Genomic DNA, 23430 nt, shown 5'->3' on the forward strand with positions numbered 1-23430 from the left:
ATGGACTGAAATATAAATACATGAAAGAATGCAAATTTGTCACTACACTTTGTAAGTTGTTTAAAGAAGGCAGATTTCTAGGGGGAATGCTGAGTAGTTGTTCAGTTTTTTCTAAAAATTTTTCTTAAATTTCCCAAACAAAGTAAGTTTTGGAAGCTCTGACATAGGGTTCAACATTTTAATTCATTTTTTATAATAAAAACTCCGGCTAAGTTGTAATTCTTTCTCATTCTTTGATATTTGCAGATGGCTTATTCAATCAGTATATCAGTCAACAGGAATATAAGCCACGATGGAGTCAAATCATTCCCAAAAGTACCAAAGGTAAGCCACACCTAGACATGGTGATTTTTTCTTAGTGTCTCAGTCTTCAGTTTTCCTAAGATAGCACATATCTCATCATACTCTGTTAATAAAAAGCAGGTGTTTAAAACAAGACACAGGCGTGGTGGTGCACACTTATAATCCCAGTTCTTGGGAGGCTGAAACAGGAGGATCTCGCAGGTTGGAAGCCAGCCTCAGCTACTTAGTGAGACCCTGTTTCCAAATAAAATACAAAATAGATACAGGAGTGTAGCCCAGAGGTAGAAAACCCCTGGATTCCATTCCCTGTCTGTCTGTCTGCCTATGCCTATCTTTCACAAACACACACACACACACACACACACACACACACACACACACACACACTAAAATAAATAAAACAAGACACGGATTTCTTGCCTGATGGCAGTTAGTTTTATATATGTATATATGAGCTGTTTTGTGGTATTGGCAATTAAACCCAGAGCCTTATGCATACTAGGAAAGTGCTTTATCATTGAACTACGTCTCCAGCAGTAGTTTATTATCTTTTAAACATTTGTTTTACTGTTCCACAGTTTACAGAGGGATAGGTAGTTTTTTTTGTTGTTGTTGTTTAATGTCTGGGGATGGAACCCAGGGACATTCGACTCCGAGCTAAACCCCCCGCCCTATTTTTTATTCTTCATTTTGAAACAGGGCCTCACTAACTTGCAGAGAGCCTCACTAAGTAGCTGAGGCTATCTGGGAACCACGATCCTTGGGCCTCAGCCTCCCAAATGCTGGGATTACGAGCGTGCACCACCACGCCCAGCTCACATAAGCAGTTTTTAATACCCCATACCATTATAAATGGCTTTCACAGAGACACTAACATTATAGACTGTTACAAAGCCATACTATGTGCTCTTGAGAAACCTTAAATTTTACAAAATTTCTCTCGAAACCTGACAGGGCTCTGAGAAAGATAGGAGGCAAGCCATTCTAAATCTTTGGAACTGTATAACCAGATACTAATAAAAGCTATTGCAGTAATTCTAATAAAAATATAGTATGGTTGAATCTTTAAAAGCACTTATGTTACGGTAGTAAGTGTGGAACTTTACGCCTTTGGACTCACACTTTGTTCTTGATGTAGATTCTGCAGGTCATTTGTTCCTTATAGGGATTGTTTTAATCAAAACTCAAGATCTGTTTCAGAGTTTAGACTTCTTGTCTAACCTATCATTTTACTATGGGGGAAGTTATTGTCACTCCTTCATCAGCGCTAACTTCTTTACCAGATAATTATCATAGCGTAAGTGAACTAGTTCCTTAATTCAACTACTTGGCATTAAAGGAAGGCAGTTCTATGGATATTTAGCATTTTTTTCTTAGGGTCTTTATATATTAATATGCAGGGAAATTTTGCCTTTGGACATCTAAAATGTCTGTTCTACAAACATCATTCCTATATTTCATAAGTCTTGAATGAGGTAATTTTCTTCAAAGACAAATATAAAATGCAAATTTACTGAAAGTGAAGTTTTTTACTTTTTTTTAGCAGTACTGGGATGGAACCCAGGGGCATTCTACCCCTGAGCTACCATCCCCAGCTCTATTTTTTTATTTTATCTTTTTGAACTAGGATCTCACTGAGTTGCAGAGGACTCCACTGTGAACCGTGATCCTTCCATCTTAGCCTCCCAGATACTGGGATTATACGCCATGCACCACCATGCCCGGCTGAAAATGAGTATTTTAATGTTATTAAAATTTTTTATTGCAAGTAACAATATTGTCAGGCAGGAGAAAGAAAGAAAAGGGCAAAACTTTAATGATAATGAGCTGAAAAATCCAGAAGGCCACTTATTAGAAAGGAGAATTTGCAGGGAGCTTGTAAATGTTGCAGTACATTAATAACAAAAGGATTTGATGTTGCCTCCTGTTTTTTGTATACAGTCATGCACTGCACAGCAACATTTTGGTCAGTGATGGCCCCATAAATTTATAATGTTGCTAAAAAAAAAAAAAACTCCTATCACCTATTTTTATTGAACCTTTTCTATGTTTATATATGTTTTAATACATAAATACTTATTTATTGTGTTATAGTTGCTTATCATTTTTCAGTGCAGTAAACCACTCTACAGATTTGTAGCCTAGAAGCAATAAGCTTTACCATATGGCTACCAATGTAGTAGTATATACCATCTAGGCTTGTGTAAATATGCTCTACAATGTTCATACAATGACAGAATCTATGGATACATTTTTTAAAAAGTATCCTCATCCTTAAATTATGCACAACTGTGTAAGAACTGTGATTTTGGTATTTTTGTGATGCCCCGAGAATTAGAATCCTATAATCTGAGCCAGGTGTGAGTATGCATGTATGTAAATCCGAGCTGTTCCAGAGGCTGAGGCTCGAGGATCACAAGTTCAAGGCCAGCTTCAGTAACTTAACTAAGACCCTGTCTCAAAACAAAAATGGCTGGGGAGTAGCTTAATGATATCACATTTGACTAAGATATGGGACACCCTGGTTTAATCGTAGATAAAAAAAATCCTATCACCTTATGAATCGTTGAAATGGAGTTCTTTATAGTTTTTGAGATTTGATGTGAAGTAGGATTAGGTTTAAGTAGGACAATAGTTTTCTCCTTCAGAAGTTTCAAAAACATTCATTGATTATGTTTAAACTTCCTATTAAGCTCTGAGTAGAATTAAAAATCAAAGTGAAGTAAATCTTAACATTTTCTTAGTTTTCAGATAAAATGATAATTTTGTGGGAACTAGTTTCTGAAATATTGGCATAAAATAAAGGAAATTATTACTTGATAACATTAGTTTTCAAGTAACTGTCTTTTTCTGTTTTTGTTTTTTTGGTGGTATTGGGGTTCCTGGAAGCCCCTCTACCTCTAGGCTTCGCTCCCAGACCTATTTTATACTTTATTTTTGGAAACAGGGTCTCTTAAGCCAGTGTGGCTGGCTTCGAACCTGCGCGATCATCCTGTCTCCACCTCCTAAGCACGGAGATTACAAGCGTGCGCCACCATGCCCAGCTCAAGTAACTGTTTTATGAACCTTAAAGCTATTCATTCTAAATGATGCCTGGATCTAATTTTGTTTGTTTAACACTAGAGGTATTCTACCTCTGAGTTACGTCCCTGCCTGATCCTATTATTATTATTATTATTATTATTTTTTTGAACCAGGGTCTTAGTAATTTGCTCAGGTCCTTGTTAAATTGCTGCGGCTAGTCTTGAACCTGCAATCCTCTTGTATTAGCCTCCCAAATACTGGGATTACAGACATGTACCGTTACTGAAAATTATTAATGATTCTAATTAACTATGCTTGGAATTTAGACATGGGACCTAATTTTGGAATTGTTTTACATCTTTATGTTGACACTCCAGTAGTTCAGAGATTTTGTCTTAAATTTTTGTAGAATATCCAATATTTTTGCCAACTTATGGCATTGTTCATAAATAAATTGAAAATAGCTTCTTTCACTTGTATTAATAGCTTAAATTTAAAAAATGAATGCAATTGAAAATAGATCAGGATAATTTAAGTATTAGATCTTTTATGAATCCTTTATTTTAATATTTTTAAATAATATGTATGGGAATTTTTACTCTTTATTACAGATATGAGTGAATTTACTCTAGATTTGTAGTTATTCTTTAATATTTCTTTTAAAGAAAATATTGTTTGTTTTCAGGTGATGGAGAAGATAACCGACCAGGAATGAGAGGAGGCCATCAGATGGTTATTGATGTTCAAACAGGTGAGTAACGCTTACAATGGAAAGAAAAATCTTTTTTAAAATTAATTCTAAGACTTAAAAAGTGTAATTTTACATCAGTGGTAACTTCAGGTAATAAATGCCAACATATCATAGACCTGGATTTAAAAAATATCAGATAACTGTGAATATACTTCTTTCCTTCTATTATCAAGGCTAAATGTTACTGGATTTAACCGAATAGCAAAGAAAACAAGCAAGCACTGTCACAGGCATAACCTACACTAGTTAGGGGCCCAGTATGAGAAGTGAGGCTGCTGCACAAATTAGCTCACATAAAAGATGTAATGTCTGCTGGGTGTTGTGGCACACGCTTGGGAGGCTGAATCAGGAGGATCGTGCAGGTTCGAAGCCAGTCTCAGCTACTTGGTGAGGCTCTCAGCAACTTAGTAAGACCCTGTTTCCAAATAAAATATTAAAAAATAGGGCTGGGTGTATAGCCCAGAGGTAGAAAGCCTCTGGGTTTCACCCCCAGTAACACACACACACACACACACACACACACACACACACACACACACACACACCATACCCCCTGCACATTACATCTTTCTGTGTGTGTGTGTGTGTGTGTGTGTGTGTGTGTGTGTGTGTTGTATTTTTATGGAAAATTGTAACATTTGTAGATTTTCAGTGCACATTACTATTCAGTAATATGGGAATTATTAGGGTAAAAGAATTAAGATATATTTTTAGGGGGAGAGAATATCAAATGAAGTGGTAGGAGGTCCTTAATCGTTAAACACTGTCACAAGCCTATAAATAATTTGGCTTAGTTGTTCTTTTTTACTGTCTTTTAAATTTTATTTTGAAGCTTGCCTGCCGAAAATTTTCCTTAGGTTTCTAGAGCCTAAGACAACTCTTCTTTCTAAATACTGGGTCAAGCTTTATTTAGGTCTCTGGATAGTGACAAAACGAGATTTTCAGCCTTTACAAGGAACCAAAACCTTAAAGTATAATATAGCTTAGTGGTCACTTAATAGTAACTTGTTCCTAATAAGAGGCAAGTAATTTTTAGTACATTACCATTGATGTTTAGAGTGTAAAACAGTACATGAATGTTAAATTGAAAGAGTTTTAACCAGATTGGTAGGAGTAATAGTCTATTTCCATCAGCATTCTCACCACTGTGACTTACCCCAACACCTGAGGCATAAAATGCTTAAAGGAAGCAAACTTTATTGCTTATGGATCTGGAAATTTCATATATACATATATATTATACATTTATATAGTCCATTCTGCACAGTTGTCAAGTAGGAGCCAGGGCAATTGGTCATTAGAGCTTGATGGTAGGGAGCAGAGCGCAAAAGACCAGAGAGAGAAGGTTAGAGCCAGATACTGTAGCTAGGTGGTGTCGGAGGATGGATGGACAGACAGACAGACAGACAGACACACCCCTCAGCCACCTCCCCACGGACCCTTTCAGAAGCAGCTCCAACACACTGTACCTGGCCACGCGCGCACGCACACACCCTCAGCCACCCCAGGGACCCTTTCAGAAGCAGCTCTAACACACTGTACCTGGCCACGTTTACAACCACCTCCAAGCATGGCTGCCACCAGAGCAAGCCATCCAGGGGACATTTTACATCCAAAATAGAGTAATGTGTAAAATATTTTTGTATCAGATTCTTTTTCTTTGCTTTAAAAAAAGTTTTAAAAATGTTTCAAAAATGATACTATCTGGCCAGGCGTGGTGGCGCACGCTTGTAATCCCCACGCTTGGGAGGCAGAGACAGGAGGATCGCGCAGGTTCGAAGCTAGCCGCGCGCGCTGACTTAGGAGACCCTGTTTCCAAATAAAAATGTAAAAATAGGTCTGGGAGTGTAGCCTGGAGATAGAAGGGCTTCCAGGAACCCCAGTACTACCAAAAAAAAAAAAAAAAAAAAAAGATACTATCTGTATCTGTGACCTCTTATCCCTGTTTTGATATCTTGATATGGGAACTGGGATAAAAGTGGATTCCTTTTTTAAATTTATTGTTGATCATAGAAGGGAAAACTATAAGACACATACCAAAATATTGAGTTATTTCTCCTTAGTACATTCACCAGTGGCTTTAAAATGTTCTTCTTTAATTAAGCGTTTCTGTGATTGATGTGTATTATGTTAGAAAAAAATTTTATTCACCAGTGTTTCTTTTATATATATATTTATATATATATTTGTGGAAGTGTTTTAAGGTACAAAATAAAACACTCAGGAGACCTGGTTGTAGAGGATTTTTTTAAAAAATAATTAAGATCATTGGCTTTTTAGGACAGGAGAAAAGAAACACAAAATGGTAGTAGAATACCTGCCACTGGCCTCACTTGGTTTATGAGCTCAGTTTTATATCACGGTAGAAACTGGTTAAGTAGCTAGGGTCCTTGTTAAGGTACGGCAGAAGTGCGGTAGCTAAGGGTTCAGGTGTTTAGAAGTAGAGAGAAATATAAGAAAGATGCCCTGGAACTCAAATGAGTCATAGAGAAAGCTTTTAGCTTTTAGAAGATTCTGAAATTATGGCTCATGTTAAATTGAAACAGATGTTTTGTAGTGAGGGCCAGTGATCCAGAAATATGTTCTCATCAAGAGAGAAGAACCCAAAACTAGTACTTAAAACAATAACTTCCATATATTGGCATTCTCTGTCTTTTGCCTCAACTACTGTTTATTGTGTGTGTGTGTGTGTGTGTGTGTGTGTGTGTGTGTATGTGTGTGTGTATATGTATATGTATATACGTATATATATAATATATCTAAAATATATATATATTTTAGATATATATATTTTGCCTCTGGGTTCCATCCCCAGTACTGCAAAAAAAAAAAAGTCTTTTAGAGAGAAAATCTCAAGGCTATATAAGATTCGGCTTTTGTGCCAAAATTAAGGTCAGAAAACACTAAATTATATATATATATATATATATATATATATTTAAATTATATATAAATTAAATTATATATTTATATAAAAATGTATATATTATATATATTATATATATAATATATACACACACACACACACACACACACACACACACACATACTTTTTTTTTTTTTTTTTGGTGGTACTGGGGTTTCCTGGAAGCCCTTCTAGCTCCGGGCTTCACTCCCAGACCTATTTTATATTTTTTATTTGGAAACAGGGTCTCTTAAGCCAGCGAGGCTGGCTCTGAACCAGCGAGGTCCTCCTGTCTCCGCCTCCCAAGCACAGGGATTACAAGCATGCGCCACCATGCCCGGCTATTTTGTATATTTTAAAAAATAAAAATAAAAACCTGTCATGAATAGACTTTAGGAGGTTCCACAAGAGTCTTGTGATGGTATGCAGAATTTTTGTATTGGAGTAGTTTTCGGGAAAGATCTTTAAGAGAAAGCGAGAGAGAGAGAGAGAGAGAGAGAGAGAGAGAGAGAGAGAGAGAGAGAGAGAGTGTGTGTGTGTGTGTGTGTGTGTGTGTGTGTGTGTGTGTGTGTGTGTGTGTGTTGTTGATGATTGAACTCAGGAGGTTTCTACCTCAAAGCTACACCTCTAGTCCTAGCAGTGGTTCAGGCAGAATAGTCATTGCCTCCCTACATTTACGTAATGTTTTGTTCCTACTCTTATTTCTATGATTCCTAGTATACCAGTATGTATGTGTGCATGGCTATGTTGGGGATTGGACCCAGGGGCATTCCACTTCCAAGCTACGTTCCCAGTCCTATTTTATATTTTTATTTAGAAAAAAGGTCTTTAGTTCCTGAGGCTGGCTTTGAAATTTCAATCCCCCTGTCTCAGCCTCCCAAGTACTGGGATTGCAGGTGTGTACCACTCCACCTGGCCCCTGTAGACTGAGTTCTACATAAGTTTAGATTGCCAGTAAAGGTATTGTGTATACCATTCTTGTTTATTCAGCTCTCCAGTGCCAATGGACTTGCTGAGGTAGGAAAGACAATGAATTTTGCCTTTTTTTTTTTAATGGCCACTAAGCTTGGTGTAAGTAGATTTACTGTAAATATTTGTTTTTGTACCTAAAATCTATTTCCCCTCAAGTGGAAAGAAAAATATTTACTTGAAAACCATATTCACATATTGCTATAAACTTTGATAAGTGGATCATGCATTATATCATTTATTATATCATGGCTGCCACCAGAGCAAGCCATCCAGGGGACATTTTACATCCAAAATAGAGTAATTTGTAAAATATTTTTGTATCAAATTCTTTTTCTTTGCTTTAAAAAAAGTTTTTAAAATGTTTCAAAAATATTTTCTGAGGTAAATCTTTTTTATTATATTCTAATATTAAAATTTCCTGAAAATTCTGCTTTTTACTGTTATTTACTTGCCTATTTATTTATTTATTTTGCAGTACTGGGGATGGAACCCAGGGGAATTGTACCTCCGAGCTACACCCCCATCCCTATTTTTATTTTATTTTGAAATAGGGTCTCACTGAGTTGCAAAGGGCCTCACTAAGTAGCTGAGGCTGTCTGAGAACCATGATTCTCCTGTCTCAGCCTCCCAAATGCTGGATAACAAGCCTTTTTTTTTTTTATTACTATTAAATGGCCATCACACCTGGCTACTTTTTAAAATTATTGTATTTAGACTATACTTCCTGAAGCTATAGATATTCTTACTTTGGGACATGGGTAGAAAAGCCAAGTGTTTTATAGAGCTTTGATTCTTTAGTGTAAAATTTAGTGTTTTCTGACCTTAATTTTGGCACAAAAGCTGAATCTTATATATCCTTGAGATTTTCTCTCTAAAAGACTTTTTTTTTTTTTTTTTTTTTTTTGCAGTACTGGGGATGGAACCCAGGGGCAATTCTACCTCTTAGCTACACCCCCAGCTTGATTTTTTAATTTTTTATTTTGAAACAGGGTCTTACTGAGTCGCAAAGGGCCTCACCAAGTAGCTGAGGCTGGTTGTAAACCATGATCCTCCTCTCTCATCCTCCCAATGCTGGAATTATAAGTGTGCATCACCACGCCCAACTCTATAAGACTATTAATAGCATGATTTTCTGAGCTTTCATATATTGCAGGTACCAGAATCCTCTTGTAATTGCTGCCATAAAGTTGATTTTAATCATCTTCAAGGAGACATGTATCATAAATCTTTGAAAGACTCTTTTCCAGGTAGTCTTTTTTTTTGTGTGTGTGTGTGTGTGTGGTACTGGGGTTCCTGGAAGCCCTTCTACCTCTGGGCTACACTCCCAGACCTATTTTTTATATTTTTATTTGGAAACAGTGTCTCTTAAGCCAGTGAGGCTGGCTTCAAACCTGCTCGATCCTCCCGTCTCCGCCTCCCAAGGGCGGAGATTACAAGCGTGCGCCACCACACCCGGCTCCCAGTTAGTCTTTAAATATAGTAGTTAGGTGTTGTGTTTGTGGGAAGGTGGGAGTGTGTATCTAACATACCTGAAATTGAATTCTGCTTTTACTATTGACTTTGTGTTTTAATCTTAGATGTAGTGCTATAAACAGGAATAATAAACTAAGTTATGATGGTTAAATGAAATGTATTTTTACATATGCTATTTTATATAATAGGCATATTATATTCCATATATATATTTTTTTTGTGGTACTGGGGTTCCTGGAAACCCTTCTACCTCCGGGCTACACTCCCAGACCAATTTTTTTTATTTTTGGAAACAGGGTCTCTTAAGCCAGCGTGGCTGGCTTCGAACCTGCGCGATCCTCCTGTCTCCACCTCCCAAGCGCGGGGATTACAAGCATGCGCCACCACACCCAGCAGTATTCCATATTTTTACTTTATAATATATAGTGATTATGCTGAGAGGATTTTATATAAATGCAGAGAACTTTCCTTTGTGGTTTTAATTAATCTGATGAAATTTCACTTTGAAAATACTTTTAAATAAAAATTTATTTGAAAATAGTTTAAAACAACTTCAATTATGGCATTAAACTAAAAAGTTTCTGCACATCAAAGGAAACCATCAAGAGTCAAAAGAGGAAGCCTGTGGAATGGGAGAAGATCTTTGCCAGCTCTCCCTCTGACAGAAGATTAATATCTAGACTATACAAAGAATTTAAAAGACTTATAAAAAACCCAGTCCAATCAAGAAATGAACAATTGAATTGAATGACACTTCACGAAAGAAAAGATACAAATGGCCAAAGGCTGGCAGGGTGTGGTGGCACATGCCTGTAATCCCAGTACTTGGGAGGCTGAGGCAGGAAGATCGTAGGTTCGCGGCCAGCCTCAGCTACTTAGTGAGGCGCTCTGTAACTTAGTGAGACCCTGTTTCAAAATAAAGAATAAAATAGGGTTAGTGTGTAGTTCAGAGGTAGAATGCCCCGGGTACTATCTCTAGTACTGCCAAAAAAAAAAAAAAAAAGCCAAAAGTTCAGCATCAGTAATAATCAGAGAGAAGCAAATCCAAACTGCACTAAGGTTTCACCTAACTCATTGAGAATGGCAACCATCAAGAAGTCAAACAACAATAAATGCTGGCAGGGTTGTGGGGAAATAGGAACTCTTCTACACTGTAAATGGGATTGCAAATTAGTTCAGCCACTATGGAAATCAGTGTGGAGATTCCTCAGAAAACTGAGACCTACCATATGATCTCGTTATATTATTACTGGGTTTCTTTCCAAAGGGGCTAAAATCTGAGAACTAGAGTAATATATGCATACCCATATTCATAGCAGCACAATAGCCAAATTATGGAACCAACCGATGTATCCATCAACAGATGAATGGATTACAAAATTATGGAAAATAAACACATTGGAATTCTACTCAGCAATAAAGAATAAAATTATGTCATTCCCCCCCCCAAAAAAAAAGGAAGGACCTGTAGAACATTATGTTAAGTGAGATTAGCCAGTCCCAGAGTGAAGGGTCTTATGTTTTCTTTAGTATGTGAAACCTAGGGAGTAGTTGTAATACCAGAGGGACTCCAGATAATGGAGGAGACATTTCAGTGGATCCAGGGAGGGTGTCTAAGGGAAGGGTGTGTGTGGGGGTTAAGACTGAGATTCATTAATGGAAATACTACTATCAACTATGTGTGCATATGTGAAGATGCCGATGCCATCTCAGTACTCTGTATTGGGAAGGGGGAAGTGGGAAGGAGTGGCCCCAGTGCTCTGTGCACGTATGCCACTGCCAACATGATCTACATTATGACGTGAGACTGTGATGCACCAATATAAGGATATTAAGAAAACTTGAAGCCGGGCATGGTGGCGCACGCTTGTAATCCCCGTGCTTGGGAGGCTGAGACAGGAGGATGGCACAGGTTCGAAGCCAGCCTCAGCTACTGAGTGTGGCTCTCAGCAACTTAGTGAGACGCTGTTCCCAAATAAAATATAAAATAGGTCTGGGAGTATAGCCCCGAGGTAGAAAGCCCCTGGGTTCCACTCTCAGTACCACCAAAAAAAAAAAAGAGAGAGAGAGAGAAAACAGTTGAAAGGCAGTGTTGAGAGTTTTTATAATCCCACATTTTAAAACTCCAATGTTCTTTTGGTATATTTGTTTCATCTCTTATATATTCTGTCCTAATTGATATTTTAGAAAGAAATGAAAACCATAAATATACTTTTTTTTTTTTTTTTTTTGGTGGTACTGGGGTTCCTGGAAGCCCTTCTACCTCCGGGCTACACTTCCAGACCTATTTTTTACATTTTCATTTTTGGAAACAGGGTCTCCTAAACCAGCGCGCGCGGCTGGCTTCGAACCTGCGCGATCCTCCTGTCTCTGCCTCCCAAGCGCGGGGATTACAAGCATGCGCCACCATGCCCGGCAATATACTTTTAAGATTTAAAAATATTAAAGTCCATTTAAGAATTTTGTTGATAAAGATCACATAGATATAGTAGTGAAGAATCACGTTTCCTAAGTAGAGTTCAAGAAACCTGGAAGTTCCATTTTAATAAAGTTAATACATAAGCAGTCAAGTAAAGAAGCCCAGTCATTTTCTGTATGCATTTTGCAGATTTGAAGATAGATGCAGCATTTTGTCTTTTTGTATATTTTTCTGGGACAACAATTTTTAGCTTCAAATTATCAGAGACTCTTCATGAAAAAAATTAAGAACAGTGTCTCTGGAGTAAAACTAAAGCTTATTCCAGCTTATTTAATGTGACTTATATTTCAACTAGTTGTTGCTTTCCAATATTTAGAATACCTTATTTTCTTAAATATTAAAGATTTGATGGTACCTAGTTTTATTTTTTTGGTCAATAAGTTTTGTTTTTCCATATTGCCATTAGCTCTTTAGCTCTAAGAGAGAAAGTGACCATAAAAGTACTTGATAGAATGATTTTACTATTTAATTTTCAAAGCTTTCTTTCATCCTAAAGGAATCCTATTATACCACAGTGGAAAAGAAATGTAGTATTTCATCCTACTGGATTTGTATGTCAGTTTAATTGATTGTAATCCCTGTATCTGACACCTCTGCTTAACTATTTTTTTTTTTTTTTTGGTGGTACTGGGGTTCCTGGAAGCCCTTCTACCTCCGGGCTACACTCCGAGACCTATTTTATATTTTTGAAACAGGGTCTCTTACGCCAGCGTGGCTGGCTTCGAACCTGCGCGATCCTCCTGTCTCTGCCTCCCAAGCGCGGGGATTACAAGCGTGCGCCACCACGCCCGGCATCTGCTTAACATTTTTCAACTGTGAATTGGGTTTCAATTCAGGGTAAAAAAAAAAGAAGAGAAAAGAAAAGCTTATCTTTTTTTGTGTGTGGGTCTGGGGATGAAATCCAGGGGGATTCGACTTCTGAGCTACACCCCCTGCCCTATTTTTTATTCTTTATTTTGAAATGGTCTCACTAAGTTACTGAGGGCCTCACTTAGTAGCTGAACTGGCACAGTCCTCAGGTCTCAGCCTCCCAAATGCTGGGATTACAGGCGTGTGCCAGTACCCCCTGCAAAAGCTTATCTTATTGACCCATTAGTAAATCATGTCTTACTGACCTTTCAGAAGGCTTTAAAGTCTTAAAGTGTCCTCACGAGGTTTCTTTTGTTTTGAAGATACATTTTTTTACTGTATGTATGTATGTATGTATGTATGTATGTATGTATGTATGTATTCATTTATATATTATTAATTTTGTGGTACTGAGGATTGAACTCAGGGGCATTCTACCTCCGAGCTGCACCCTCAGTTCTTTTTATTTTATTATTTGGAAATAGAGTCTCATTAAGTTACTGACAGCCTCAGTAAGTTGTTGAGGCTGGCTTCAAATCTTTGATCTGCCTGTCTCAGCCTCCCAAGTACTGGGATTACAAGAGTGCACCACCATGCCCAGAAACAATTTTTTTTTAAAGCCTTGTTTTATCTTGTTTTTCCTTGTTTTTCTCTTTTTTTATTTTATTACTATTTTTTAAAATTTTTTATTGGTGTACTGTATTCATACATCATAGTGGGATACAAACTTTTGTAGACATACATGCACACATCACCCAGTCAGCCCCCACCCGATCCCCACCCCATTTTCTCCCCATCCCTCCTTCCCATGCTTCGCTTAGTGGTTGACATCTAGTATTATAGCAATTTATCAAAAATTAAAAATGATAATCTCACATAACAGTTTCATTTGTTTGATACCAAGCTTTTGATGACTTAAAGATAACATTTCAATATTTCTTTTTGCTTTCTACCAGAGAATATTTTTTTTCTATTTTTTTAGGTGAAACTATCATATATTTATATATTTATTTTTCAGAAAAAAAATCTATCCTAATATGGAATATGGATTCTAGATACCCAAAACGATCTTGAAAAAGAACAAAGCTAGAAGATATATATTTTCTGATTTCAAAACATATAAAGCTACAATAATTGAAACAGTGTAGTACTGTTCTAAAGGCAGATATATAAACCATTGGAGTTAAATAAAAGCCTAGATCTATATTCTTCCCTATATTGTCAAGTTATTTTTGACAAGGTTTCCACGAACATTTGGTGGTGGAAATACTAATCTTTTAACTAAATATTGTTGAAAAATAATAATTACATGGAAAAGAATAAAATTGGACCCTTACCTAATCCCATATTACAAGTATTAACTCAAAATAGATAAAAGACCTAAATATATATCTTAAGACTATAAACTTTTAGAGGAAAATCTGGGTCATAAAACCTTACAACATTGAAATTGGCAGTGATTTCTTGGATATAATTTCAATGGCACAGGCAACAGAAGAGTATACAAACTCCCTAAAAAATAAAAAAATATTGTATATCCAAAGACAATGTAAACAGTTAAAAGTTACTAATAGAATTGGATAAAATATTTCCAAATGCTATATTTGAAGGTATATTAATATTCCAACTAGAAATCCTAAAAATTAACAACAATAAAGGCAAACAATACAATTTAGAGATAGGTAAAAGACTAACATAATGAATCTCCACAGATAACCATCTTAGTTGTCTGTTGGATGGAAAATCTTGTTTCTCTGGTTCTGGTGTGTGTTACCTATTTCTTCTTTGTAGTTAATCTCTTTGAGTATTTTCTCTAGCGCTGATTTTGAAGACATAAATTCCTTCAGTTTCTGTTTGTCATGGAAGCTTCTTATTTTTCCATCTAATTTGATAGAAAGTTTTGCTGGGTAGGAAATTTTTGGCTGGAAGTTGTTTTCTTTGAGAGTTTGGAATATGTTACTCCAAGCCCTTCTGGCTCTCATGACTTGGTTTGGGAAGTCTGGAGTGATTCTAATTGGTTTGCCTCTGAATGTCACTTGGCGCTTTGTTTTTGTTGCCTTTAAGATTCTCTGCTTGGCTTCCACATTGGTCATTTTGACAATTATGTGGCGTGGGGATCCTCTTCTCCGATCCTGTCTAAAGGGAGTTCTATAAGTTTCCTGGATCAGTGTATCAACCTCTTGCTCTATGTTTGGAAATTTTTCTATTACTTCCTTGAAGAGATTGTTGATCCCTTTGGTTTCACTTTCTTTTCCCTCCTCTATTCCAATTATTCTTAGGTTAGCTCTCTTAAAATGGGCCCATATTTCTTCAATGTCAGATTCCTGCTGTTGGATATTTTTTTCTGGATTAGAAACTATGCGTTCATTTTTGGAATGATCATCTTCTAAGAGCGAGATTCTGTTCTCCATGTGGTCTAATCGGTTGTTTGTGCTTTGAATTGAGGCCTTTACTTCATTAATTGCATCCTTTATCTCTTTTTGGCTCTCTCTGAGTTCTTTTCGAAGCACCTCTATTATTTCTACAGTTATTTTCCTGATTTGATCTTCTAGAAATCTCTGATTTTCTGTTTTATCGGGTTCTGATGTTGTGGGGTTGTGGGCATTCATTGCTCCAGTGTTATTCCTCTTTCCCATGATTTCGGAAGTTTGTGCCTTCTCTGGGTTCTTCCCTTGGGTCACTATGACTTCTCTTAAGGTTCTCTGGATCTCAAGTCTGTAGTATCTCAGACCCCACTACTCCTTTACTGGGTTGTATCACAGAGTCTCCGACCCAGGGAGTCGATAGAGACTGTTTTAAACTATGGGGGGTGCCAGGTTGCACGTTCTCCTATGGTGTGATATCTCTGCTACCGCCACTCCCCCACTGGGTCAAGTCCCAGGGAGTATAGTACTGGGATTTCTCCTCTGTGGCCCGCAATTTGACTCACTGTTCTTGAGTTCGCAGATGTAGCTGTACTGGACTCAGTGGATTCACTGCTGCTGCCGCTGGTGGCAATATGGCGCTGCTGCTATGCCCTCGGCCATGAGGCTGGCTTATTTCTTCTAGGTTTTGAGTTCCACTCTTAGTCCCTGCAGCGTGTGCTGAGCTCAGCCACTGGGAGCTTTAGATGCTCCCTGCACTGAAAAATCCCGCCTGGCTGTTCCGCAGCGGCTCACCTCAGTGCTGTAGCCGTCCGGTGAACTCGCCGCTGCCACCGGCAGTATGGCGCTGCTGCCGCGTCCTCGGGCGTGAGGCCGTTGTATCTCCTCTGTGGCTCTGAGTTCTGTTCTCAGTCCCCTTTCTATCTGGCGCCTGGTGATTTTTTTGTTTCTCTGGTGATGGTGTTTTCTGGCTATGAAAGGCGCTGATTTTGTGGTACTGGAGATTGGTTGTTAGCGGGGCTCTTAAGCCCGCTTTTCTCCGCCGCCATCTTCCCGGAACTCTCTGTTTTTCTCTTCATGTTTGTTTGTTTGTTTGTTATACTGGGGGTGGAACTTTAGAGGCTGTATACCTTCGGGCTATACTTTGTAGCACAGCCCTATTTTTTATATTTGATTTGGAAACAGGGTCTCACTAAGTTGCTGAGAGCCTCACTCAGCTGAGGCTGGCTTCGAACCTATGCAATCCTCCTGTCTCAGCCTCCCAAGCGCTGGGATTACAAGTGTGTGCCACCATGCCTGTCTTGATGTCTATTTAAACGGAGTATATACCTAACTTCTTTCACCAGTCTGTTAACCTTTCTATTGCTTCTTTTAGACACAAGAGTTGTGTCTTAATTTTTATGCATGTGCTGTGCTGTGTCAGTGCATAATTTGTGTATTCTATACAGTTTCAAAGTGGGAAAACTGATTTAATTATGAAAATAGTGTGCCATCTTGTGGCAGATTATGCAATCACCACAGTTTGATTTATCCCTAAGAATCACAGTAGAACTATAAATTTATGAGTACCTAAAGTAAAAAACCAGTTTTATGGTACAAAATATTTTGAAAACACTGATGTCTTTACATGTCTTAACATACCTTATTTTTAGTGCACATAAGGTGTGTAGATTGATATAATTTGTAATAAGTAGTTACACAGTATATTTGGTACTGTTTCCAAATTGGTATATATGCTGTACCAAAGAATATAGTTGAATTAGTAATTGTGGCCTGAGTGATGATTGATTGGCTGATTGACTCTCTTAGAATGAGACTGGTGTGGGTAGGCCACGTTAGCTCCAGCTCCTCGCAGTCCCTCGGCTCCTCCTTGTCAGTCCCGTGGGTTGAGGTTTAGATCTTACCGTGTTAGACCTCTACTCAGAGCTTCTGTAACTTCGCCACTGTCTGTGGAGTCAAGGCCAAAGCCCTTATCTTAGTTTATATTTACCACAATCTGTCTACTTTGTGTTTTTATCCTCATCTCTACCTTGCTACCTATATATTCTTCATTTATATCAAACAATGCATTTATTCATCTCATAGTTTAATCACTGCATGTAAGACTTAATTCTTTAGTAGCTTTTATTTTTTGATAACTGAGGATTGAACCCAGGGGCAGTCTACCTCTAAAGTGACACCCCCACACCTTTTTATTTTTTATTTTGAAACAGAGTCTAATTTAGTGGCTAAGGGTCTCTCTATGTTGCTGAGGCTGATCTCAAACTTGTGAGCCTTGTGTCTCAGCCTCCCGAGTGCTGGGATTACAAGTGGGCACGACCTCACCTGGCTTCTTCAATAGCTGTATGGGATAGGTACTGTATCACATTTTAGAGATCAGGAAGCCAACAGCTAAGAAACCTGGTAGTTGTCACACAATTGTGGTTATGGAGCCAGAATTGTGGCTGATATTGCCCTCACTTTAGAGTCTATGTGTTTAATTTTTTTTAATTTTTAAAATTTTTTAATTTTTTTGAGCCGGGCATGGTGGCGCACACTTGTAATCCCCGCGCTTGGGAGGCAGAGACAGGAGGATCACGCAGGTTCGAAGCCAGCCCCGCACGCTGGCTTAGGAGACCCTGCTTCCAAATAAAGATATAAAAATAGGTATGGGAGTGTAGACTGGAGGTAGAAGGGCTTCCAGGAACCCCAGTACCACACACAGAAAAAAATTACATTTTTTTGTGGTACTGGAGTTGGAACCAAGGGGCTTTTCTACCTTTGGGCTATACTCCCATACCTATTTTATACTTTATTTGGAAGCAGGTTCTCACTAAGTTGCTGAGAGCCTCACTAAGTAGCTGAGGCTGGCTTTGAATTCGTGTGATCCTCCTGTCTCAGCCTCCCAAGCGCTGGGATTACTAGTGTGCACCACCACGGCCTGGCTAGAATGTATGTCTTTTAAATTGTTTTGGTGTGTTTTTCTGTATCTGGACTCTTGTTATTCTATTTGCTCTGCTTGAAAAAAGAAATCCTCTTTTCTGTCCCCCATTCTGCCTACCAGAACACAAAGCTGACTTCTTGATGCATAGGACAAATCTACTGTCACTGCAAACTTTTCCTGAGTTCTTTCAACCAGATAGATAGTCTTCCCACTTGTAAACCCCTATGACACTTTTTACTTTTCTTATGGCACTTATCTTGCATTACAGGGTTTGTGTACAGTTTTTATATTCTCAATTAGATTGTAAGCTCCTTCAGGGTAGAGACTATTCTTCCTCCTACCACCACCACTACCACCTCCACCACCACCACCACCACCACCACCACCACCTCCTCCTCCTCCTCCTCCTCCACCACCACCACCACCACCTCTACCACCTCCACCTCCTCCTCCTCTTTCTCCTCCTCCTCTTTCTCCTCCTCCTCCTCCTCCCCCCCTTTTTTTTTTTAATTCCCTAAACCACTTTGCTAGTTCAGAGTAGTGCTAGGAGAAATGGACAGCCTCTATAGCCTGTGCTCCACTAAGAAAATGTATAGAGAAAGAGTAGTTGCTTGAGGATTGTACTGCCTCGGGATGTACAGAAGTTATATAACCTATGCACAAGACAGTGGATGCTAAGTAAACCAATTTGCTACTCTACTGCAAAAACTTAAGCTTTCTCCATTCTCTTTTCTACTTCTTTCTCTCTATAGTTCTGATTATTACCATACTTTTACAGGCCTTTGATATCTCAAACATTACATAAAACTTGCTGGTGGTTGTTTTTAGATAATTTGTTCTTGAATGACTTAAATGATCAAATAATTTAATTAAATTTGTTGTTATGCATTTTCATTCAGGTATATCAAAAAGGTCCAGTCTCCATCTAGTTCATTTAATTTCACTTTTAAACTTCAGATGGAATCACAAAGCTTCCATGGACAAGAATGACGTCGTAGCTTAATTCCAGTGGGATGCTTGCTCTGTGCCAGATTTTATTTTTCTCAGCCATCAATGAGGCTGTTGTGAAAATGTGGGTTTTCTTTGCTTTGAGAATTTGTGTACAAAGAGACCTGCTTTTCAGAAAGAACATTGAGAACCCAGAGCCCAAGAGAAAGGGTTATTAAAGTTAATGAACCAGGGTAACCTTATCCAGAGAGTGCCCAGAAACACCATAAAACAAAAGGTCAATTGCTATTGCTGTTTTAGTTATATACCCACCTCCTTCGGGTTTTAGAATTTAAGAGGGTTAATTTCCTTTATAGACAGATTTTGGGTGAATAATTTTTAAACCTGATGAAAAATTTTTAATTTGCCCTGTGAAATTTTAAGTGTCTGGGTATCACTGTATGCCATTTGGGAAACAGAATGCTTTGAATTACAATGGATTTTTAGTTCTAAGATATGATAGTTTTTTAGTAGTTTTAAGATAATCTCCATTATTTCATATTTATATGTTTCCAAAAAGTTTAAATTAGATATGAAGTCAGATACAGTTTTCATTGTATCTACTACAAAGTGTTTTTTAGTTTTATTATGTCATAAAGGTAGAAGTGTTATTTATATGTGATGGCCTTCAGAATGCTTTTATGTAACTTATAGCTAAAGAACTTCACAATATTCAGTGTTTTGTAAAGAAAAAAAACTAAAGCCCAAGGAGGTTAAATGACTTCTACTTGATCACCCAGTGAGGACTAGAATTTAGTTAGTCCTACCCCAATGGGATCTTTTTATCCAGAGAGCAGTAGAAGCATTGTTTTGATTTCCCTGTTATTTGGGGTTAGAATGGACATTTCACTTCAGAAATTTACCTAAAGTTTGAAATTATATGAAAATATGACAGAAATATCTTAGAAGATAGCCCGACTCTTATCTTCTAGAATGGAAGAGAGTTCTTAGTAATACAGTATTTCCACATGCACTTTGGATTATAACCCTTCATTTTGGGATCCAATGTAGTACAGTCACCATATATAGAGGCTAGGACATGTCAGTCATTGACTTTACAGCTTTTCTGTAGTGTTTTAATTAACCTTAAAAAAATCATTGTGCCGGGTATGGTGGCGCACACTTGTAATCCCTGGGCTTGGGAGGCGGAGACGGGAGGGTCGCGCAGGTTTAAAGCCAGCCACGCTGGCTTAGGAGATCCTCTTTCCAAAAATAAAAAAGTATAAAATAGGTCTGGGGAGTGTTGCCCGGAGGTAGAAGGGCTTCCAGGAACCCCAGTACCACACACACACAAAATCATTGTGTGTTTATTTAACCAGTTGAGCTAGGATATTTATAAAGAGGGTGATTTTGAATAAAGGAAGGCATTATTGAGTAAGGAAAGATGCAGCATTATATGTATGAAGATTCACTGTTCACTGAACAAGAAATCATTTTGTCACAGTGATAAAGCCCATAAATGTAATAGATATTTCAGAGTCAGAAGAAACCTAATTTTCAAGATACCTAGAATGTCTTAATGATTAATTTCTGAGGCATTAAACCTACCACAATATATTTGGGAAATACTTACTCCAGTTATGAATAGGAATACCAAAGCTACGAATCACTTTTTTCTCAAGATATCTAACTTCAACTCACAGCTAGTTTTAACCATGGGTTTTGATATTACTATAGAGAAAAATTAGAAAACTACTTAAAACATTTTTAAAAATTTTTTGGGGGTAGTGTGGATTGAAACGATGGGCAGTCTACCTCTGAGCTATACACCTCAGTCCTGTTTTATTTTTATTTTGAAGCAAAGTCTCACTAAGTTGCTGGGGGCCTTGCTAAGTTGCTAGGCTGGCCTTGGACCTGCAGTCCTCTAGTCTCAGCTTCTCAAGTACTGAACAAGAAATCACTGAATAAAGGAAAGGCACCATTATTGAATAAGGAAAGGGATTACAGGCATACACCACCACATCCAACTAAAAGCTACTTTATATATGACTTTTTAGCCTGGTGTGGTGGCACACATCTGTAATCCCAGTACTTGGGAGGCTGAGTTGGGAGGATCACAGGTTCAAGTCCAACCTCAGCAACTTAGCGAAGACCCTGTTTCAAAATAAAATATAAAATAGTTTTTTTTCAGAAGTAACTAAATGTCCTTATGTAATACTTTTATACTGTATGTTCCTCCAAGGTTTCTATTTTTTATAATTTGAGTAAAAAATTCTGTAAGTCTTTAGTGGATAAAAAGTGGCTGCAGGCCGGGCGTGGTGGCACATGCTTGTAATCCCCACGCTTGGGAGGCGGAGACAGGAGGATCGCGCTGGTTCGAAGCCAGCCTCGCTGGTTTAAGAGACCCTGTTTCCAAATAAAAAAATACAAAATAGGTCTGGGAGTGTAGCTCCGAGGTAGAAGGGCTTCCAGGAACCTCAGTACCACAAAAAAAAAAAAGACTGCATTGTTAGGAAGCTGGTAAATGTAAATTTTTTATGGCTTAACACAGAACTTAAACTGGTTATACATCAGATTCATTTGGAATACTGTGAAAGTACACAATATTTTTTAACCTATCAAAGAACTATGGAATTCGATTCTTGGGGAATAAACCCTCGTGATCTTTTTAAAATAAATCTCTCAAACTAATGGTCTGCAGAAGCCTTTTCATTTACTCTTGTTTAGGAAATACTCGTATAGTATAGACATTTTGGAAAGTTACCAGTGTAAAAATATCATTTTAGCCAGGTGCAGTGGTGCACACATGTGATCTCAGTACCTGGGAAACAGACAGGAAGATCAAGGCCACCCTGAATTACTTAGCAAAACCCCTTTCAGAATTAAAAAATAAAAGGGGCTGAGGGTGTAACTCAGAAGTAGAATGCCCCTGGATTTGATCCCCAGTAACCCACGCATACATTACCAACAACAAAACCTCGTTTTAAAATGTATTTAGATGTACTTTCTTAGATGATGTTTGAATCAACTGGCTAGATCTGGTATTCATACTTTTCTCCTTAAGTTGTTGTTATTTTTGTTCTCACTTTTTTTTCCTGTTTTTATAGAGACCGTTTATTTGTTTGGTGGCTGGGATGGAACACAAGATCTTGCTGACTTCTGGGCGTACAGTGTGAAGGAGAACCAGTGGACATGTATCTCCAGAGACACTGAGAAAGAGGCAAGCTCTCAGATTTCTCATGCATCCGTATTGCATTAGGGACAGAGTGTGCAACACTTCTTTTACTGTATGATTGTTTCTTTCTCTAATATTTATCAGGAGTGGTATAGCAAAAGGATTTGAGGTATACAAGGTTGGTTTAAATACATCTGCATTTCAGCCTCTTATCCGGTTTCTCATCTACTGATATACAAAAACAAGTCAGTTTATGAAAGCAAATAGAAATGGATATTTTGTTGTTTATTATTTAACTTTTTTTAATTAATTTATTTTTTAAATTGGTGCATTGTAGTCATATATCAATCACATTGGAGTACAAGACTTGAGAGGATATACAAGCAAACATCATCCAATTAGCCCTCCTCCAGCCCCCGTCCCATTCCCTCCCCCTCCCTCCATCCCACACTTCTTTGGTGATTTACTTTGATACATTTGTTTATGTACCTCCTGCGTTTTAAAGAGGCTCCGTCCTCCAGTATTACATACCCTCTGATTGGTCACATTAGTTGCTTCACTATAGGGCCCTTTCTATAGCTCAACCTCTTCCTGTTGCCCTTTTCCTCCTAGTTATTGCTGATTAAGAGAAGCGTCTGATTTATATTTTCTGCGATATTTCTCTGTGCATGCTGCGTTGGAAGTACCAATCCCACTCTTGATGGTCCCAGTAGTGGCCTGGCTACTCAGTGGACTGATCCAGACCTCGCTGGCTCAAGCAGCGGCCTTGCCTCATGGGAGGACCCAGTTCTGGTCTCGCTGGCCCCTGAACCGGTCAAACCCCTAAGCTGGCTTTGGTCCCGACCTTGGAGGCCGCAGGAGTGAACTTGCCTCACGCCAGGCTCCGATGCTGGCCATTGGCCCCTGCACCGGTCTAACCCCTTGGCAGGATTCCAATCCCGGCCTCGGAGGCCCCAACACTGGTAATGCCTCACGGCAGGCTCCGATGCTGGCCTCACTGGCCCCAGCACCGGCCTAACCCCTTGACAGGCTCTTATCCTGGCCTCAGAGGCCCCAGTACCGGCCTTGCCTCAAGACAGGCTCCGATGCCGGCCTCGCTGGCCCCAGCACTGGCCTAACCCCTCGGCAGGCTCCGATCCCGGCCTCGGAGGCCCCAGCACTGGTCATGCCTCAAGGCAGACTCTGATGCCGGCCTCGCTGGCCCCAGCACCGGCCTAACCCCTCGGCAGGCTCTTATCCTGGCCTCGAAGGCCCCAGTACTGGCCTTGCCTCACGGCAGGCTCCGA

General features: G+C 38.6%; 1 protein-coding gene across 1 annotated transcript in view; it reads left to right on the forward strand.

The window, feature by feature from the left end:
* Positions 1–23430, forward strand: part of MKLN1 (muskelin 1) — a gene marked incomplete at both ends in the record, with an annotated part of 145193 nt that overhangs the window by 53853 nt on the left and 67910 nt on the right. The window contains 3 exons of the mRNA XM_080701907.1: positions 247–324; positions 4013–4078; positions 22077–22189. Coding sequence (XP_080558033.1) covers positions 247–324; positions 4013–4078; positions 22077–22189 — 257 coding nt within the window. The remainder of the gene's footprint in view (positions 1–246; positions 325–4012; positions 4079–22076; positions 22190–23430) is intronic.

This window comes from Muscardinus avellanarius, assembly GCF_963383645.1.
Source record: "Muscardinus avellanarius genome assembly, chromosome: 9".
Lineage (NCBI taxonomy): Eukaryota > Metazoa > Chordata > Mammalia > Rodentia > Gliridae > Muscardinus > Muscardinus avellanarius.